General features: G+C 45.9%; 2 protein-coding genes and 1 long non-coding RNA gene across 4 annotated transcripts; 2 read left to right on the top strand and 1 right to left on the bottom strand.

Moving 5' to 3' along the window:
- Positions 1-1,035: 1,035 nt before the first annotated feature.
- Positions 1,036-6,322, top strand: skp2 (S-phase kinase-associated protein 2, E3 ubiquitin protein ligase). Its single transcript, XM_084035247.1, has 10 exons — positions 1,036-1,177; positions 1,658-1,911; positions 1,995-2,106; positions 2,574-2,717; positions 3,061-3,195; positions 3,643-3,741; positions 3,820-3,947; positions 4,111-4,162; positions 4,936-5,043; positions 5,120-6,322. The coding sequence occupies exons 1-10, from the start codon at positions 1,164-1,166 to the stop codon at positions 5,325-5,327; spliced, it is 1,254 nt and encodes a 417-aa protein (XP_083891373.1). The 5' UTR covers positions 1,036-1,163; the 3' UTR covers positions 5,328-6,322.
- Positions 6,323-7,323: 1,001 nt separating this feature from the next.
- Positions 7,324-8,982, top strand: LOC311030338. The gene is made up of 2 exons (XR_014598967.1): positions 7,324-8,786; positions 8,819-8,982. It is a non-coding gene; the product is annotated as an uncharacterized lncRNA (long non-coding RNA).
- Positions 7,679-17,573, bottom strand: nadk2 (NAD kinase 2, mitochondrial). 2 transcript variants are annotated; one of them, XM_084035995.1, is made up of 12 exons: positions 16,777-17,573; positions 16,613-16,701; positions 16,426-16,514; positions 16,086-16,167; positions 14,840-14,923; positions 11,903-12,042; positions 10,991-11,084; positions 10,730-10,825; positions 9,857-9,912; positions 9,705-9,758; positions 9,501-9,624; positions 7,679-9,430 (listed from the first exon to the last, which is right to left on the bottom strand). In XM_084035995.1, exons 1-12 carry the CDS (start codon positions 17,026-17,028, stop codon positions 9,292-9,294), a joined length of 1,299 nt encoding a protein of 432 aa, XP_083892121.1. In that variant the 5' UTR covers positions 17,029-17,573; the 3' UTR covers positions 7,679-9,291. The 2 variants fall into 2 exon arrangements, with proteins under 2 accessions (XP_083892121.1, XP_083892120.1); XM_084035994.1 differs by having other exon boundaries at positions 10,730-10,870.
- Between the last annotated feature and the right edge of the window lie 2,761 nt (positions 17,574-20,334).

Genomic DNA, 20,334 nt, shown 5'->3' on the forward strand with positions numbered 1-20,334 from the left:
CTACTTAATATGTCCTACTTCCTATGTCCTACATCCTTCTACGTATCTCCTACTTCCTAATTTCCATGTCCTACTTACTATGTCCTACTTCCTATCTCCTACTTCCTATGTCCTGCATGCTCAGCTCAAGCCCGGTCCACTTCCTCGGTACGGTGGGAATGTGTGCTTGTGCTCGGTACACTTGCTGTAATGTGGTCAGCGTATAATCAATAGGCCGTTCCTCTCATCTCTCGGTGGTCAACTCCGATCACTGACTCCTGTGGCAAATGCTAAGAACTACTAACATTTCTTACTGCAGACATGATGACTTTAATAGAAAGTAGAAAGAATTATTTATTTAAATCGAAAACCTTCGATGAGAGAATAGCATTCAAAGTTAAGGATCTCAATAGTGAATGAAAATGAATTGTCCAGGTGCAGCAGTCTATATTCCAACGAGTAAGATCTTAGACCATTTATAAGTGTACACTGCTTAATTGTTAGCAATAATGTTGGCCCTGCAGTGGATGGTGGAGAAGGAAGTTAAAAACGCATTCATCAATACGGCAAGAAGAATGGAAGGTACACAATTCAAAAATATGTTGGTGATGCTGGGAGGTCGGTAGGTCTGTCATTCGTAACATGAAATAAAATAAAAAACACCCTGCTGGGAACTGGACACACAGTAACCAACCAGACCGTTGAATATGCTCTACTTCATTGTAGGCAAAATAATGAGAGAAATAATCTTTATAAGTCATTAAGAAAGCCCAAAACATAATGAGTAAACAGTGTCAGGCATCCTGGGGAAAGGGAAGCTACACAGTGACATTAAGTTGTTTAAAAAGCTGGAAGAATTAAACGAATTGAGTTGTTCTTTCCCTGTCCAACCTCCTGTTCCACAGTCCCGTCCAGTTGGTGGCGGTAATGCGCCTTTAACTTGGATTTCCAAACGCCAATAAACACCAAAGAAGAAGAAGACTTGCGCCACATGGAACATGGAACGCTCGACGTCGCACGAAGCCTGCAGCGCGCAGGCGCGTCAGTGACGTAGGGATTATAGAGGGCGCCGTGCTGCTGCCGGCGGGGAGTTTAAAGAGTCCGTGTCGGAGCCGTGAGAACAGTCGAGTCTTCATGTGTAACGCTGCTCCTCACTGACTCCTTGTAGATTTTAACCGGAAAAGATGCCAGAAAACAGGTGAGCTCGCGAGCTTTTACACGTTGTTAATGTAAAACATTTCACAACCGATTCCAAACTACCCGGTTCGCTGTTCCGATTGTCCTCCAATTAAATAAATACCAGTATCTCTCAGAGAACTGCGAGTCGGTACCGTGACCGTGTATTACGTGTTGGTGAGCCTCCATTCTGGCGCCACAGCGTCAAAGCAGCTAGCAACATACCGCGCTTTCCGGTGGGACTCGGTCTCTCGCTGCTTCCTGCTCTCATAAAGGATAACGGAGAGGAGAATAAAAGGCCGGTTTTAACAACGAAGGCTTGTTTGAGAGAAACGTGACAAAGTATGTTTGCTTGGTTCGTATGTGTAGTTTGCGCGGTCGCGCCGCTGTGGCAGCGTCAATATGGCGGGCAGAGAGGTGACGCTGATGTCACGTCGCCAAACACTCAGTGCAGTGAAACGAGCGAATACAATGTGTTGTGATGGATTCTCCCTCCACGCAGCATGCCGCTGCAGGATCTGCCCTGCACCGGGCTCCAGGGCTCCGTGTGGTCTCAGTCCAAGACGGTCAGCAAACGCAAGTCCAGGGGCTGCCTCGGTGAAGGCCTGGACATTGAATGCACCCCGACGGAGCTCATCCAGCAGTGGTCACCGCGACACAAGCACCAGCGGCTCGCCAGCAAAGGGAAGGAGAACGACGATGGGAACCAGTTTGTGCTGGCCAGGAGATCCAGGAGGAAGAAGGAATCCACGCCCGGTAGGAAACCTGTCCGCTCACCTTAACGCCGCTCCGCTGTCTTGTTTGTAGCTCTGATCAACTCGTTGCTTGTCTTCGAGCAGGCGTTTCGTGGGATCACCTACCTGACGAGCTGCTCCTCAGGATCCTGTCCTACGTCCCTCTGCAGGACCTCCTCAGGATGGCCGTGGTCTGTCAGCGCTGGCATCGCTTGGCGTGAGTCTTTCAGACCTTCCTAAGGACCACCATGTCTCCCAGCGTGTCTTTGTGCTGGAGAACTGCTTCCCCCTTCACTCTCATTCTTCATGCAGTCGCATTCCCACAAAGCATTGGCTGGTGTAGAGCCTGAATACACGCTTTTATTGTTTTGTTGGCCTTTTGATGGACAGTGATGGACCGTGGCACATGAGTTACAAACAATTGTATAAATCAAGAGTACATATTAAAATCAATAACCGCAGCAACAACACCACATAAATAAGTAGATGTAAATTACCTGATCATTTCTACTAGCGGAGCTACTAAAATACACACTGATACACTGATGAAGAGGAGGAACCTCTGCTGACGGAGAGGAGTCAGAACTAGACTGGGATGGTCCTTTTAAAGGGGGTCGGAATGAGACTGTGCAGACTGTCTTTGACATATCAAACAGGTTTTGACTGCCTCCGTGTCTGTTCCAGGTTTGACGAGTCCCTGTGGCACAGTGTGGACCTGGAGGGGTTGACCCATGTGGGTCCAGCTCTGCAGCAGGTGCTGAAGACTGGAGTCCGCATGCTGCGCTGCCCTCGCTCCTTTGTGGAAGAGTTTCACTTCACAGGATCCGGGTGAGTCCAGTTCTATATTACCTAAATGTGAAGCGGTCTCATGTCAGCCTGGTGTCTCTCAGAGCTCAATTAAAAAGCCTCACTGTTGTTCCTTCATCACCATTTCTCTACATCCTCTGTTTGATCCAATGAGCTGAGAGCCACAGAATGATTGACAGGTCTTTAAATACATGGACTAACACCTGCACACACATTAAACATTATTTAAGGTAAATGTTGTCTTCCGTTTGTACTGTAACCCTTACCAAACAGATGCTTTAATGTACTGGTGTAGTTTTCTTGCTGGATGTGCCCAAATAGACTGGTCTGTAATTGGTTACTAATGATCTCTTCTGTGGCTCAGCCCTCTGCAGATAGCAGTCATGGATCTGTCCAGCTCCATCATCCCCACCTCGTCTCTGGAGAGCATCATCACTCAGTGCAGGCAGCTGGAGTATCTGAGCCTGGAGGGTCTGCAGCTCTCGGACACCATCCTCAGGTCTGTGGCTCTGCTGTCTAACCCACTGGCATCGCTTTCATCCCATCACGTTCACTTAATTAGACTGTTTTTAAAAATGTGTCTATGTATTTTATGTTGCACATACACCAAATGTGAAGCAATGTTTCTTCTCGCGTTATGCAAGCTTGAGCGTGATCATCGTTTTTATTTGCGTCTCTCGTGCTAGATGCACCAGATCGGTTTATGTCGTAGCAGCCTCAGTCGGCTGTGGTTCATGGGGTCGTTGTTTTGACACCACACTTCAGCAAGACTGAAACCAGCACAGTAATTAAACATCAACACTAAGGAGATATTTAGACTCGCTCCAAAGCTCACTGTGAGTCGGGTGTAGAAGTGAGGATGTAAACGGAAGTGATGTTGTCGTGGTGTCTTTGTCCGTCTGTCTCACTGACGTGGTTGAAGACATTTCATCCGTCTGTCTCTCAGCTCTCTGGCCGGGAACTCCAACCTGCTGCAGCTCAACCTGAGTGGCTGTTCAGGCTTCTCTGCTGGCCCGCTGGCTGACATGCTGGAGTCCTGCACCAGGTCAGAAACTCCCCCCCCCCCCCCCCCCCCCCGTCTCTGTGACCCCACTAACGCTGTGTTCGGTTCCCTCCTGTACAGCCTGGAGCAGTTGAACATCTCGTGGTGTGACTTCAGCAGTCATCATGTGAAGAGTGTGGTGAACAAGCTGAGCCCCAGTGTTACTCAGCTCAACCTCAGCGGATACAGAGAGAACCTCAAGCTAGAAGGTAAGAGGTGTAGAGCAGGGTGGGGTCCTTCACGCTCCCAGATAGGTTAGACTGTTTTCAGCTTTAAAAACCATTTGATGCATATTGTGACCAGATGAATCTGCTGCTGGGTTCTGTTTGCTCAGATGTTTTATCCATATAAACTCTCATGTTCTTCCTCCAGAGTTGAAGGTGCTGGTGACGAGATGCCCCCACATCCAAACACTAGATTTAAGGTGAGGCTCTATTCCTCGTGGATGATCCATAATATCTACATGTTAGCTGTAATGAACTATTGTCAAACCTTGAGGATTACTAAACCCAAGCAGGTGGAGGTCCAGAATCATCTTTCACTCTTTGTTTCTTTCATTCTGGTGACTTAAATGATTCAAGTTAGAAAATAAGAAGTGCAGTGCAACAGCCTTTTATTTGTTCGACTTATTTTTAGCTATTATCTCCAGGAGGATCATGTGATCGTGAGCGTGCACGTCTGTCTGTCCACAATATAACTCGTCCTGCGGCAGCAATCTGCATATTTTGGGCAGAGCCCACGCGGTGAAGTCTGGTTGACCTGGTTTTACCAGGTTCCTCAGGAACCTGAAGTGGACTGAAAGGAAAAGAGTGACATTCACGTCAACTTAACCAGAGCTTTCTATGATCACTGTGGGGCCTTCCTGCTTTTAGCAGCTTTCCCTCATCAACTTCTCAGAACTTCATCATTTAGTGTCTTTGTTTTGGAAGCCTGTTTTCCTGCTGCAGTACCACTCTCCGCCTGAACAGTTACTGATCTGTGGTCTGTGGGGGGTGCTGTTTGATGTGCTATCTGGCTGTAAATATAAGGGTTAACTATAAATAAATCACATTAGATAGTATAGAAGACATCCGATTATTATGTGTTTGTTCCATATCGTCAAGCAGCTGTTTTCATGAAAAAGCTCTGAAGACTATGAACATGGTGCTCAGCAGAGGCTCCAGATGATGCTGATGTTCTGCATGTGTAACTTGTTAGTGACAGCACCCTGCTGATGGCCGACAGCTTCCCCGTCCTCCGACAACTGAAGGATCTGCTGCATCTTTCCCTGAGCCGCTGCTATCACATCCACCTCGCTGCTCTCACGTGAGTTCCCCTGCTTCTGGTCCTGCTTCTGGTCCCGCTGCCTGACCTGAACCCGACTCGTGTCCTGTTTTTCTAGTGACTTGGACAAGACGTTCCCCATGCTGAGCCTGCTGGACGTGTTCGGCATCGTCTCCGGCAGCCACCTGTGCTCTCTGAAGAAGGAGATGCCCGGCGTCAGCATCAACTCCAGGCCGTTCTCCAGCATCGCCCGGCCCACGCCCGTCACCCGGCCCGTCGGCTGCCACATGTGGACCAAAAAGTGCCGCCTGAGGTTCAGACCGTAACCAGCACGCCCCCTCCACCAGGTTTCAAGTAGTTCTGCAGTATTCGGCCACGCGTCCGGGGGACAGGGGGGGGGGCGTGGTCACAGACACAGAGCCATGTTTGTGTTGTTTCTTGCTGCTACAGAAGATGTTTTTAGTGTTGGCTGCCATGAGAGGTCCTACATGTCCGTCCTGGACCGGGCCTTGAAGTCCTGGACCAGGCCTTGAAGTTCTTGAACATGCACACTTCCAAATCCAGTTCTTGTTTGAATGTTTTAACACAAACGTTTTAATGGATTTTTGAATCTGTTTTAGGTTCCAATAATGTGTTTTATTTAAAATATTTTGTACGGCAAACATGGTTTAAAAGACTCTTATCGGATGTGTATAAATATTTGGTCAGACGACTCCTCAGACATTTGAATAATACCGACCGCTGTAATAATGATTGAACAGTCTGAACGGTGAATCTTCCTGTTACGTACGCAGCCTCAGAGTCTCTGGACCAGGACCTGGTCTTTTTATCTCCAGCTGGACAGTAGCTGCTTTTATGATGAGCTCATGGTGCTGCTGTACGGTGTCGTTCAGGGCTCTGTGTCATCACGTATATGCTGTGTGTATACATCATCTCCTTTTAAATGTCCTACAGACCGACCATTAATGGAACATGAGATTGAACTTTTAACCGAGTCTTACCAAGTAAACCACTAAATACACAACCTGCTCCGTGTCTGTTTGTTGTCCTGTCCACGACGGGCTCGGCTGCTTTGAGGACCCATGTCTCGTCCTTTGGTTGCGATCGGTGGCGACCAAAGGCTCAGAACAGTGACCATAGGATCGAGTGATGAGCACAACCGGTTGGTTTCCATGCATGTGGTAGATATCTGGGCCGTTGACCAGCCTGGTTCATCTCAGTCTTTTGCTCATAGAGCAAATTAAAGCTTGGTTACTATGACAACGTTTGCTGGGAAACTAACCTGAGGCTGTGTTAAGACGAATCACTGACTTTGAATGTTTAAATAAACAAGCTGGTAATGTGAGTGACCATCTAAAGCTTCATGTGTACATTATGTTAATGTATTCTTACGACAATGCTTGAGGTTTGTTCTTTCAGCTGCAAGACGATATATTTTTATCTCAAATATTCTGCTTCAATCCATATTTCTTGCAGCCTTTGAAAAACATGTTTTGCTGAGGTACAACGCCTGTATGGATGCGTTTAGTGTCTCGTAAGCACAGATCAGACATAAGATAATGACCACCTGACTAATATTGTGTAGGTCCCCCTTTTGCCGCCAAAACGGCCCTGACCCATCGAGGCATGGGCTCCACTAGACCTCTGAAGGTCTGCTGTGGTATCTGGTACCAAGCCGTCAGCAGCAGATCCTTTAAGTCCTGTAAGGTACATGGTCCAGTTCTGTTTCTCACGTGCACATTGTTGGGGCTTTCGGCAGTGGATGGGGGTCAGCATGGGACCCTGACTGGTCTGTGGACAGGGGTCAGCATGGGACCCTGGCTGGTCTGTGACACCTTTCTATCAGAACCAGCATGAACTTCTTCAGCGGTTTGAGCTCCAGTAGCTCGTCTGTTGGATCGGACCACACGGGCCAGCCTTCACTCATCAATGAGCCTTGGCCCCCCCCATGACCCCGTCCCCGATTCACCAGTTTTCCTCCTTGGACCACTTTGATAGGAACTGACCCCTGCAGACCGGGAACACCCAAGAGCTGCAGTTCTGGAGATGGTCTGACCCGGTTGTCTAGAATCACAGTTAAATCCTTACGCTTGCCCATTTTTCCTGCTTCTATCGCATCAAATGTGCACTTGCTGCCTAATAGAACCCCCCCACTAACGGGTGCCATGGCAACAAGATATACAGGGTTATTCACTTCATGTCAGTGGCCATTGTTAAAAGAATTTTTCCGTAAACGAATAAATTCACCCAAGGAGGAGATCGGAGACATAAGTAAAGTCGACGTCTGACTTTAATCTTGATCAAGAGGAGCAGTTACAATGCAACAACGTGTGAGGATGCTACAGAGGAAGTGCTCAAATCACTGTTGTGACTTCTTTTAAAGGCACAGGAGATAACGCGTCACTGAAAACATGTAATACAAGACATCACGTGCACAGGGCCCCTGATAACGGTTAGCTGTTCTGCAGGATAGCTTTAGGCCCTGTTTAGGTCATTAGTGGAAATACTTAAGTCATTAAAACACTAAAATCATGTGGTTATACAAAATTCTTATAACAGCTGATCGGTGTGTATCCACTATGTGTGCAGCTTACTGAGGGGCAACGCTGCCGGATCTTCATGCTGGAGGTGATTCTAAGATGTGTGACCCGTTTTAATAAGCTCAGACACAAGCAGCTTGTTTTCATAACACTTTATCTGACATCATATTCATCAAGAACTGTATGCCTTTGGCAGCTGGATCGATGTCCTGATGATTGAGTAAACTCATCCTCAAATAAAACACCTGGTGCTTCAGAGTTCAGGGACCAGTTACAGACACCGACAATGAGATCTGCTGGATTTGTAATACATATGAAAAATCATTACAGCTTCACCAACATGATGGGCAAACTGTCCGTAACATACAGCGTCGAGGGTCAAGGGGGTTCAAATCACTCGTTTCTCTCGGGGTCCTTTTGGTTTTCATGTCTGCCGGTTCAGCGGCGTTTCTAAAGCTACGCCTCCGCTCTTCAACCTTTGACCTACGGCACGGAGCCAAATGCTCCTGTGGAGTGTTTTAGTGCACTTCATTCCAAAATATAAGCTATGTTCCAAAAATACCTTTAGTCAACAAACACACTCCACTTCTGAAGGTCTGCTGATATTCTACATGTCCTACAGTCGATACATCTCATGTTCAGACTGGAGCGAGCAGGGAGAGTTATTGTGCAGGAGAAGCTCTGATAACGACACACACAGAGGGACAGTGGCTTCTCTCTCTGCTCAGGTACACATCACTACATCTCGACATGAACAACAGTTGTTGAATCATCTGAATTTAACAGTTTGTCCAGTTACACCCATCACTATGGGCTACGTCTGTATGGAACCAGTTGAGCTGTTCAGACAGAAAACTGGTTTGCTTTAATGGTTTGCTTAAATGAATGGGTTAGTTACCAGTTAGTGAAGCTGCTAAAAATTCTCTTTGGCAAAAATAAAATCAATTTTTTCATATATTTTATATCAAAATCCTGTGCCTACATCAGCAAGATCCAACCAATATTAGTAAGACATCCATCCATCAACCAATCGGAGCTACAGAAGATGGCGAGCTCATATTTCAACCATGAAATCAAATTCCTCCCAGCATTATGTTTATGTCCCGCCTCCCGTTCCACTGGAAATATGTCACATATGAAGATGACGACTCAGCTCCACTTTCATGGAATTCAGGCTATCGAAAGCAAAACGAACCAGAATCGACATCCTCAGGCTGAGAGACAGACAGCTGAGGAGTCAGACAGGCTGAGAGAGAGACAGCTGAGGAGTCAGACAGGCTGAGAGACAGACAGCTGAGGAGTCAGACAGGCTGAGAGAGAGACAGCTGAGGAGTCAGACAGGCTGAGAGAGAGACAGCTGAGGAGTCAGACAGGCTAAAAAGTAAAGAATAACATCCTTCTTATTCTTATGATTAACAGATGAAAGTAATGTGAAATTGTTTTCTGTTAAAATAATTATATGTTATAGTTAATAATCATCCATGTCTTTCCTCTCCTTTGCATCGACTGTTAAATGCTGCCCAACACCGGATTATAAACGTGAGATTAGGTCTGATCTGGGGTCAGGGGGTAAAAATGCACACACAGTATTAAAACAATAGTAACAATGAAACCTTTCTTCCAGGTGTAACAAACACTTGTGGAGGCTAAAAGCTCTATAGTGGTTCTTCCCTTTGAACAGTTGGCCTGAGAGAAACCAGTCCCAGCTCTCCAGAACCAGTCCCGGAGCTGACCCTCCTCTGGACTCTCGTCAGTTCTCCAGCTCCACGGTCCGGAGCTGATCCTCCTCGCTCATGCTGATGGTGGCGATGGCGCCGTCGTTGAACTCGAAGGACGTCCCGCCGTCGACCACCATGCAGGCGTCCCAGCAGCGCGAGCGGACCGACACCCTGAAGCAGCAGAGGCGGCGTCACATTCAGCTCCACGGCGAGGAGACGGCTGTGTGAGAGCATCACTCACCTGCTGGCGAAGCCTCTCTGCCGGCTGCTGGAGAACACTCTGTTGACGATGGGCTCCCTGACGCTGTACAGCAGACGGCGGTCCTCGGGGCTGAACACCAGAGACTCGTTGTATCCGTGGGTAACTGAACACAGACCAGCGTCACGTCAACGAGGGCCACTCACATACAAGTCCATCAGAAATACAGGAGGATTGGTAATTCACCCTTTTCGATGACGTCACGGTGAAGCGGGATGTCGACGCCGGTTTGGGACTTTCCTGAAGGAATCACAGTGGACAGAAGTCAGCTGACTGACTGGAGACCAGCCGGCTGCTTTATTGTTCACATCACCATGACAACAGGAACACAGACGTACCGATTCTTAGAACCTCCTCCACAGCTTGTTCTGCAAGTTTGTTGATGTTATAAGACCTAACAAAGAGCAGCCAGAGGATTAATACAGGATTGAACATGCAGGATGCACTGATGCATGCTGGGAGACACTGATGTAAGGAGGAACTAAACCCCCCAAACAACTTCTTTAAGTAACTATAACAACAGGTCTCTCTGTGTGTTGGGTACCAGGATGTAACGTTACTATAACAACAGGTCTCTCTGTGTGTTGGGTACCAGGATGTAACGTTACTATAACAACAGGTCTCTCTGTGTGTTGGGTACCAGGATGTAACGTTACTATAACAACAGGTCTCTCTGTGTGTTGGGTACCAGGATGTAACGTTACTATAACAACAGGTCTCTCTGTGTGTTGGGTACCAGGATGTAACGTTACTATAACAACAGGTCTCTCTGTGTGTTGGGTACGAGGATGTAACGTTACTATAACAACAGGTCTCTCTGTGTGTTGGGTACCAGGATGTAATGTTACTATAACAACAGGTCTCTCTGTGTGTTGGGTACCAGGATGTAACGTTACTATAACAACAGGTCTCTCTGTGTGTTGGGTACCAGGATGTAATGTTACTATAACAACAGGTCTCTCTGTGTGTTGGGTACCAGGATGAAACGTACTAACACTACAATACCATTATTGTGCTTGGGTGTGGCAGGGGCCTCGATAGCAGGGATCATCGTCATCATGTGACCAACATCATCCAATACACACAACATGTATGTTCAGATGTCTTCCCTTGATAAACAGTGAAGTCGTTTCCAGCCCCACACACTCCACACAGGAAGTAACATCTACGCCATGAGACATTTCATGTGAGGCCGGACGTAGAGGACTCACCAGGCTTTGGATCCTGTCCCCGTACAAATGCTGAGTCCTGAACTCTTCTGCTTCTCCCAGGGGCCGTCGTCCACAGAGATCTCATAGTAGGAAGCCCTACGGAGCAAGAGGTTAACATGGGGATTGGAGTTTAACTTCCCCCTGTAGTGGACAGAGATTCCCACGGTGAGAAGAGCAGGCTGACGGGGGAGGTTGGGGATTAATGAGGGTTAAGACATGCGGACCGATGGTGGAGTTAGGAGCATCAGGGGACGGAGGTACCTGGAGGACAGAGACTCCCCGATGAAGATCTCATTCAGGCTCCTGATGGGGAGGACGCTCGGCCTGGAGATGCTCTCGTGTAGCGTTCCTGTCCCTGAGGAAAGTCTCTGGATTAGTAGAACAGTGATGGAATAAAAACAGTTTACAGATACGGAAGCATCCCGTCAGACATCTGAGAGGACCATGGAACTAAACTTCGTCCTAGGATAAGGACAGAGACCAGAATATAACATCCAGGTTCAACTGTATTCTCCTGTCAGGTGACACTAAATGGAGTCAATTGATCCTTCAAATCTATGTCACATGTAAATAAAACATGCTGTTGTTTTTATCTGTTAAACTGGATATTATTGAAAGAAAGAAGATGTGGTGACCGACTTAACGGTTGTAACGATGGAGCTCCTAATTAACGTTAATATCAGCCCATCAATGCCAACCTAACATGTGTAACATGAGTGAGGAGAGACAGGACAGAGGGACAGACAGGACAGAGGAGAGACGGGACAGAGGACAGACGGCACAGAAGAAGAGAGAGACAGAAGGACATAAGGACAGAGAGACAGAAGGAGAGAGGGAGAGAGGGACCGAAGGACAGAGTGACAGAAGGACAGAAGAGAGGGACATAAGGACAGAATGACAGAAGAGAAGGACAGAGGGACAGAAGGACAGAGGGACATAAGGACAGAAGAAGAGAAGGACAGAGGGACAGAAGGACAGAGAACAGAAGGACAGAGGACAGAATGACAGAAGAAGAGAGGGACAGAGGACAGAGGGACATAAGGACAGAATAACAGAGGACAAAAGGATAGATTGACATAAGGACAGAGGACATAAGGACAGAGGACAGAGGGACATAAGGACAGTGCCAGAGGGACATAAGGACAGAGGGACATGGAGGCTGCTGGGTCGTACTGCGCTGGCCGTCCATGGTGAGGATGCGGTGAGCTTGGCTGTGCTGCTCCAGACTCAGCTGCTGCTCGTGCAGGTCTACGGGGGTGGGGTTGATTCCGGTTCCCTCCAGGTGCACACGGATCCTCTGACGCCACAGCCACCTGAACGCAGCACAGAGGACGTGAGGGACACCAGCAGCCTCGTCTTCACACATGGGAGTTATATAAGGAAGCTTTTGATTAAACCTTCGTTTTTATGTCTTTCAATGGAGCAATCAAAATGAAGTTGTTAGCTAGCAAGCTAGCTTGCTAATCCCATGCTACAGTAACAGAAGGAACCATGTGAACTGCTGGGCTGGTCTACCTTACTTTAACATGGAGCTGGATAGAGATGCACCAAAACACTTATTTTCAGTACAAATACTGACATTTCAGTACTTGCTGATACTGAGTACTGATATGAGTACTTAATAATACCATTACGTTCCAACAATAGCTTTATTTTCATCAGATAATCCTCGATAAAACTCTTTTTTCTGACTGTAACAAATTGAAAATACAACATAGTGTCGTTGCTGATATTATAACATTCAACTTTACAAACAGAGCAGAGTTTGCAGTAGAGAAATTAATAATTAATTCATGTTTAACCTGCTGTCAGTCACACAGTTAAAATAAATATTAAAGATAAAAGCTCAGAGGAGCAGCTTGTCACTTAAAGGAGAATGGTGCTGGTTTAGCAGTTAGCAAAGTGATGTTGGCTTTATAAACCAACACCTGAATCCATCAACACTACTAAATACCAGGTGCATTGTTATCTGCTGAGAATGTGGTTTGGAGGTTTAGTCATAACATCTGACAGTACTTGTATTGCAGTAAGTAATGCTGTACACTTGTAAAACAAACATGGTTTATTTAAGGACTACTCCAGTGAGCTGTTATTGTACTTCTGGAAAGTTAATAATAGTGAAAATTAGTACAGAAAGATATCGTGGGTTTTAATCCAGATTATGACTCAGACTTCAGAATACTGGATCCTACATTTCCCACAAGTCAAAGTCCCAGTTTGTAACTTGCCTTAAAGTTACTCAGATGGAGAAGTCCTCCATAAGGAGTGAACTGTGATCAGCCATAATGATTGATTGTTGATTGGTTGGTATATGACACACGGTTCTGTGATTGGACCAACTCTATTCACCTTTGATATGCGTCCTTTAGGCAATATTGTTAGAAAATACTCCATAAATTATACATGCAATTATATCTATTATCGAATCAGACGAGACCAACCAGTTAGCTGAACTCCCAACATGCCTTATGGACATAAAACTTGAATGTCCTGAGGTTATTGTGGATGAAACAGATGATTTAAAGGTCCGTAGACGGCATTGCTCCGCCTCCAGCACCACCCCACACACACCCATGACTGTTAAAACCTGCCACTAATGATGCATATTAATGCACCGTTTCTCATATGGATTGATGTTTGAATTATTTATTCTGTTCACATGACATCTATTGTAGCAATAGAAATGTGTGGCGACTACGTCCCAGTAAGTCAGTGATAGGAATAAACGTATCTGCACATCTCACATGAGCCCAGGTAGTAATAGAAGCAGGCAATCTGAAAATCACCAAATCAATTCTTCCTTAACTCTGTAAGTGACTTTAAAGAATGGCGATGAGCACGTGGAGAAACAACGACCTCTAAAAGCAGTTTATCAGACACAGTAACTGGATTGAAGAGTCTGAAGACACAACAGTGAGCTTTTAGAAACCATGTGACTTCATCCAGACAACACAGGTGTGAACTTGTGTTGAACTCTGAGCTGATGGCAGAGCAACAGACCCGAGTTATTTACCAGTTTACACACAGCCGCTCTAACTAGAGGAACTAAACCTCCAAACCTCCTATTCAGCTGATGTATTTATTAGTATTGTTTATGGATTCAGTTTAATATCTTGAATTTTAATATCTGAATTCTACATTTTGTCTTATTAAAAAAAAGAAAAAACCAAACTCACTGTCTAAAGACATAGCTACTATTGATGAGATTGCCATCGCCTCAAATACTACCATAAGAAACCTTGGAGTCATCTTTGACCAGGACCTGTCCTTTGGCTCACATATTAAACAAACTACAAGGACAGCCTGCGTAACATTACTAAAGGCCCATCCAACTCTAATCTGATGACAGAGCAACAGCCCCGAGTTGTCTACTTTAAATTGAGAGATTTTCTGCATTATTACTATGTTATATGATACAAAACTCTCTTGTAAGGTGTGATGGATGATTGACGTAAAGGGTGTTTTCATGTTCAGTATGATGCCCCCCCCACTCAGCCTGCCCTATAACCATACGCCCAAATCCGACCCAGAATCCCGCTGTGATCATCATCAACAGTTTTGTCAGTCATAAATCAGCTCGATAGCGGGATGGGGTGGTAAACGACTCAGCACGCTGTAGTACATCTTCCAGGCCTATATGTGGCGCTGTTTCTGCTACAAAAATACACCAAAAATGGAGAAGAAGAGACGGAGCATGCACATAAAGCCTGCGTGCTGTAAACAAACAGACAGTAGCAGGAGAAACCCAACACAACAAAGGCTAGAGGGTCGAGGGGCGGGGCAATGACATCATCATTGGCGTATTTGCTGGAGCCATGAACGCGAACACACACGGGCAGCGTTTTTACTTTTTCACCCTGGGAGCTGGTCTCAAAAAAGTATGTTTACAGGTGCCAAACACCAGGAATCCACGTCTTCCAGTCATGCAGAGGGAGCGTACTGTTCTGAAGTACGGAACGGAGCATCACACTAGTGAAACCAACCAGACATGAGGCTCAAACGTGCCTGGGTGTGGTACGGATGTGTGAGTGCTCCCTGAGTGACAAAGCACACACAGGACAACAGGCAGCATGTTCTTTAGATTAGGATAATTTGTGGCTAAATACGCACCTGAACTCACCACAACACAGTTTCTCCAGTGCCTCTGGGAAGGCACGAGTGTAGCGCACAGGTAGGCACAGATGACCTTCTGACCTACAAGTGAAACAGAGACGTATGATCTCAGTATGACGACCGTTAGACACCAACAATGTGGAGTAATGACCTGATGATCACAGCAAACACAAGGGGAGTTTTTGCATCAAGTTACTGAAAAGTGTGACTGCAGGATCATTTGTGTTATTCGGCATCACGCTATCTACATGCACCAGAGGAGGCGGAGCTTCCTTCCACGTAGACCCCAACCAGGTTTCCTCCTGAAATCACCACTATTGCTGCTTTGTACATGTTGAAGTCCCAGATCCACCAGGAAACCAAACACATCCTGTCTGAGTTCATGACATCATCCAGAGGTGCTCGGTGGATTTCACCAAGCTGGATTCACTGGATCGAACAAGACCCACGTGGGCTGGTTTACCACAGCTGGAGGAACCCAGAATCAACTATTTATCTGTGATTTAATATCAATAACCAGATGAAAAGGATGCTTAAATAACTCCATAAAGATGTTGATCAGTAACAAGTCTGAAGTCATGCTTTGTTAGGTCTGTCTGAAGACCACAAGATAACAACTTTTAAAATGCTTGTTTTCTGAATGGAGTCTGGTTGATGGGTGCTAGGCTATGCTAACATTGTAGCTGCTCCATCAACACTCCAAATAAGGTCATCTAGACATAAATACAGCAGAGACCTTGTTGTTTGGACTACAGTCAGTCTTTCTCCACATAGTCTGGTCTGGTCTCTGGACTTATGTGAGCTACTATCTAGACCTCTGGGGGACCACAGACAGTCTCTGGTTCCTCCACATAGTCTGGTCTCTGGACTTATGTGAGCTACTATCTAGACCTCTGGGGGGACCACAGACAGTCTCTGGTTCCTCCACATAGTCTGGTCTGGTCTCTGGACTAATGTGAGGTACTACCTAGACCTCTGGGGGACCACAGACGCAGAAGCCAACATCTGGTCCCCCCATGAGACAGGCAAATTTCTCACTCAAGTTGAAATATTTCAACTGGGGCGAATATATGCGAATGAAGCATATTGGTGTCTTTGTTTGCCACATGAGAAGTTCACGTGATGTTTGCTGTGAACACGTCATTACTCTCCAGCTCTATAAAGAAGGTTTCCCACTACTTTTCACTTCTTTACACATTTAACGACCCAAGCTCTCACAAAAAAGTGCTGTGCAGTGTTTTACCTCTCAGGGTCGGTGTTAACTCCAACAACTGGTTTGTCCTTGCTTAGAACCTTACTGGCAACAAGTAGCATTGTCCCATCACCTAACAAAACAAACTGCAGTTAGAGAACTTGTATTGTGTGATGCATGTGTTGTCTGAAGCCTTTGTTCACGTGACTTTTTGCCCCCTGGGTTGAATAAGTCCTGCCCATTCTGAACATCAGGCCTGGGCACAAATGTTTGTGTTCGAGGATGTTTTTTTTTATTCAGGGTTTATGTATTCAACTAATAGTGTAGATCATAAGCATGAAAGCCAACATGAACGTTGCAGAAGAGGCTGCAGTACATCCAGAGTTCCTACCTCCAGCAGAGATGATAGCGTCCGCCCATCGAACGACTTCTTCATCATATTCTCCTCTCCTCACAACTCGTACCTCGATGCCTTCTCTCCTGAAAACCACGTGAAACAATGTTTGACGGTGAGAAACGAACTGTTGCTGTCTGCTTGCTGGTGTGTGGTGGTCTTCCTGTGGCGGACCCCCTCTCACCTCAGGCTCTTCACTATGTGCTCAACGTTGCTGGTGTGGATGTTGTGTCTTTCCAGCAGGCCGCTGTAGCTGGAGCCCTTCATAGCAAGCTGCAACACACAGACAGACATGTTAAAGTGGATTTTTGGGGCAGCAGCATGCCTCAAAGTGAAAGCCCCTCTCACCAGCTGCTTCAGGTCCTCTTCAGACAGCCCTGCGTACAGATACCGCTGCTGCTCGAACTCATACCGCGTAGTCTTTGTGACCACGGCGACTTTTCCCGGTTTGAATCCAGCGTTCGGCTGAGACGAGGCGTCGCGTGTGGAAGTGTGGAGGAGACGTGAGTTTCCATACAGCAGACTGACGGCTCGATTCCCGAGGCACGTCAGGTTGACCAGTGAGCGGCGAGCCATTCTTATGATTGGACACACAACCATGAACTCAATTACATGTCCGAGTGGAGGCGTTTAATGCTAAGTTACTTAGCTGACATACTGGCTCGTATGTCCGTCCTCAAGTTAGTGTCCATTCACAGAAGTCGGGCACACGCCCAGCTGCCGCGGAAGGTCACCAAGTCCACGAAGCGCTTCCTGTTTAGAACTTAGAGGACTTTCCAAGTCAAGTTTCCTCGGGCAGGTTACTAAACCCTAAAACCCCATAAACAACCGATCGCTCACTATTTAGCTAAGGCTAGTTACCTGCTACCCTGCTAACCGTATTTGGTAATGGTAAAATCTAGCGTTAACTTACGTTACCAGGCGCGCTCCAAAAGCTAAAACTAGCTAGCACTTTTGATGACAAGACATAAGCTAGTGGTCCCGAATATCACAATTCCTACTGTTTTACTGCGATATTAAAGTTCACATGCACGAGCCGCACGCCTCGGGTCCGAACCACTTCTAAGCACGAGGGCAGCGGAAGAAGAAACGAAAACACAAGGGAGCACTGGTCACACGTAGGTTACCATGCAAGCTGGCACGTACGCTAAATACGTAGGGGTTACGTGAGGAGACGGAGCGGTGACGTTTTGTTGTGGCCTGGTGCGTTCAGGATCCACACGAAAAATGTTATTATATATTTATTATAATTTACACACACTTATTTTGGACTGAACTGAAGCCCACTTCTACGGAAGTGTATTGCATTCACTTGAGAAAAAAAATCGTAATAATCACGAGTTGATTATCTCGGAATTACGAGAAACATTTTATGAATTACAGAACAAATGTTTTGGGCAACATAAATAAAATAAAATGAAACATTGAATATTATATATTTACTCACAAATAGCTGGAATGAGCTATTTCTAACTTTAGTCAAGTCCTCTTTGCTTTAATGGACTGGATAATAAATGACGCCTTCACTATACGCTAAACAATATTACATATTATATTTGAGGCAAACAAAATGTAGATGCATTAATGCCACAACATCCTGTGGAAGGTTTTTTAGAACAATGAGCAATAGAAATGTGTGGCGACTACGTCCCAGTAAGTCAGTGATAGGAATAAACGTACCTGCACATCTCACATGAGCCCAGGTAGTAATAGAAGCAGGCAATCTGAAAATCACCAAATCAATTCTTCCTTAACTCTGTAAGTGACTTTAAAGAATGGTGATGAGCACGTTGAGAAACAACGACCTCTAAAAGCAGTTTATCAGACACAGTAACTGGATTGAAGAGTCTGAAGACACAACAGTGAGCTTTTAGAAACCATGTGACTTCATCCAGACAACACAGGTGTGAACTTGTGTTGAACTCTGAGCTGATGGCAGAGCAACAGACCCGAGTTATTTACCAGTTTACACACAGCCGCTCTAACTAGAGGAACTAAACCTCCAAACCTCCTATTCAGCTGAAAACCAATGTATCGATGTATTTATTAGATCTTGACATTTTAATATCTGAATTCCACATTTTGTGGACAAAAAAAAAGACAAAACTAAAATTGAAAACCTTGGAGTTATCTTTGATCAGGACCTGTCCTTTGACTCACATATTGAACAAACTACAAGGAGAGCCTACTTTCACCTGCGTAACATTACTAAAATTAGACCAATGCTGTCTCAAAAAGATGCAGAAAAACTCATCCATGCATTTGTTACCTCAAGGCTGGACTATTGTAATTCCTTATTATCAGGCTGCTCTAATAAATCTCTTAAATCTCTCCAGCTGGTCCAGAATGCTGCAGCGCGTGTTCTGACTAAAACTAGAAGAAGGGATCACATTTCTCCTGTATTAACTTCTCTGCACTGGCTCCCAGTAAAATCCAGAATAGAATTCAAAATCCTTCTTCTCACTTACAAGGCTCTTAATGGTCAGGCACCATCATATCTTAAAGAGCTCATTAAACCCTACGGTCCTGCTAGAGCACTACGCTCTCAGAATAAAGGGTTACTTGTAGTTCCTCAAGTCTCCAAAAGTAGAACAGGGGCCAGTGAAAAAGTATTTGTCCCCTTCCTGAGTTTTTTTTTTTTTTGCAGCAACCTGAAACACAGCTACCTTCTGCCGGGGTCGACCACCACGGTAAGAGGGGGGAGACTCAGACTGAAACTTTCAACTCCAGCACCTAGAACGAGAGGCCCACTTTACACTTTTGGTTTTAGTCAATCAATAACTACCCCTGACAGTCTTGGTAACCTTTCTGGGCCAGAGAACAATCTGCTGCAAGTTTTGAACGTATGGCAAAAACGTGCCAGTGGCCAAGGGAGGAATGGGCCTGTAGACTAATTCCCCTGCTGACGGGGAAAGCTCTGGAGACCTACACAGCTATGGATGAGGACAGATCCACTCATCATCCTTATCTATAGGAGGCCCTGTTAGTCAAATTGTCATCTCTTCAGAGAACTACCCTCAACAATTCCGGCCCACCTTGACACCACCTGAGGAGATACCCACTGAGATGTATCACCGGCTGAGAGGCCTCTATCGTCGCTGGATGTGGCCAGAGCAGAGGAGTAAGGAACAGCTGGGCAGGACCACCATCCTAGACTACAACCACTCCAGGGATGCTATTCTGAAGACCTTTGGAGGTAGCCTAGTCATTTTATATGTTCTCATGTTATCATTGTCAGCAGCAGGGACACAAAGCACAAATCTGGCTGGACTGTGTTATGTGCCTAGAGGTGCCAATGACTTCCAGGTCAGGGATTCTGGTGGTTCCATGTCATTCATCACAAAAAGCTATGTACCTAGCGGGATGATTTCAGCCAGCCAACAGAGGTTTTATGTGTACATGTGGTGACAATAAACCAGAACTGCAGGTAGAACTGATGGTTGAGGTAGACAAAAATATCTGATGACAGTGGGAGTAGTGGAGAAATTGCCAGTGGAGATGCTTTTGGGGAGGGATTTGCCTGTTTTGTATGACCTATAAGCAGCGGTAAAAGTCTCTGTAATGCTTGTGAACCTGTGTTAGAACCAAAAACCCAGGTCTCTTATTTTGTCATGACGCGCTCCCAGGGAAAAACTCAAGCTCAGTCCGGGTTACAACCTCTGCCAGACTTATGTGGTAATCTGTGCAAGGCTGGAACAAAAGGGCCCAGAAAGACACGTTGGCAATGGCGGTTACAGAAACATACTGGTACACCTGTATCTTGTGGAATGCCTGATCATGTTTTAGGTGATGTTAAGATGCCAGAGAACATCACCATTTACAAACAGTCTGATCCTCTGTAAAAATATTTGCTATACCAGGTCTTAGCCTTTGCTAATCACGCTGCTCAAGTAGGTGGAGCAGTGT

Source organism: Eutrigla gurnardus, assembly GCF_963514095.1.
Source record: "Eutrigla gurnardus genome assembly, chromosome: 19".
NCBI classification, from domain to species: domain Eukaryota; kingdom Metazoa; phylum Chordata; class Actinopteri; order Perciformes; family Triglidae; genus Eutrigla; species Eutrigla gurnardus.

Coding starts and splice junctions, on each gene's coding strand:
- skp2 (XM_084035247.1), top strand. Junction 2,107..2,573: donor CAGCGCTGGCATCGCTTGGC/GTGAGTCTTTCA, acceptor TGTCTGTTCCAG/GTTTGACGAGTCCCTGTGGC. Junction 3,742..3,819: donor ATGCTGGAGTCCTGCACCAG/GTCAGAAACTCC, acceptor CCTCCTGTACAG/CCTGGAGCAGTTGAACATCT.
- nadk2 (XM_084035994.1), bottom strand. CDS start 17,028: ATGGTTGTGTGTCCAATCATAAGAATGGCTCGCCGCTCACTGGTCAAC. Junction 12,043..14,839: donor CTGTGTTGTGGTGAGTTCAG/GTGCGTATTTAG, acceptor TGCTGCGTTCAG/GTGGCTGTGGCGTCAGAGGA. Junction 9,625..9,704: donor CCGTGACGTCATCGAAAAGG/GTGAATTACCAA, acceptor GTCTGTGTTCAG/TTACCCACGGATACAACGAG.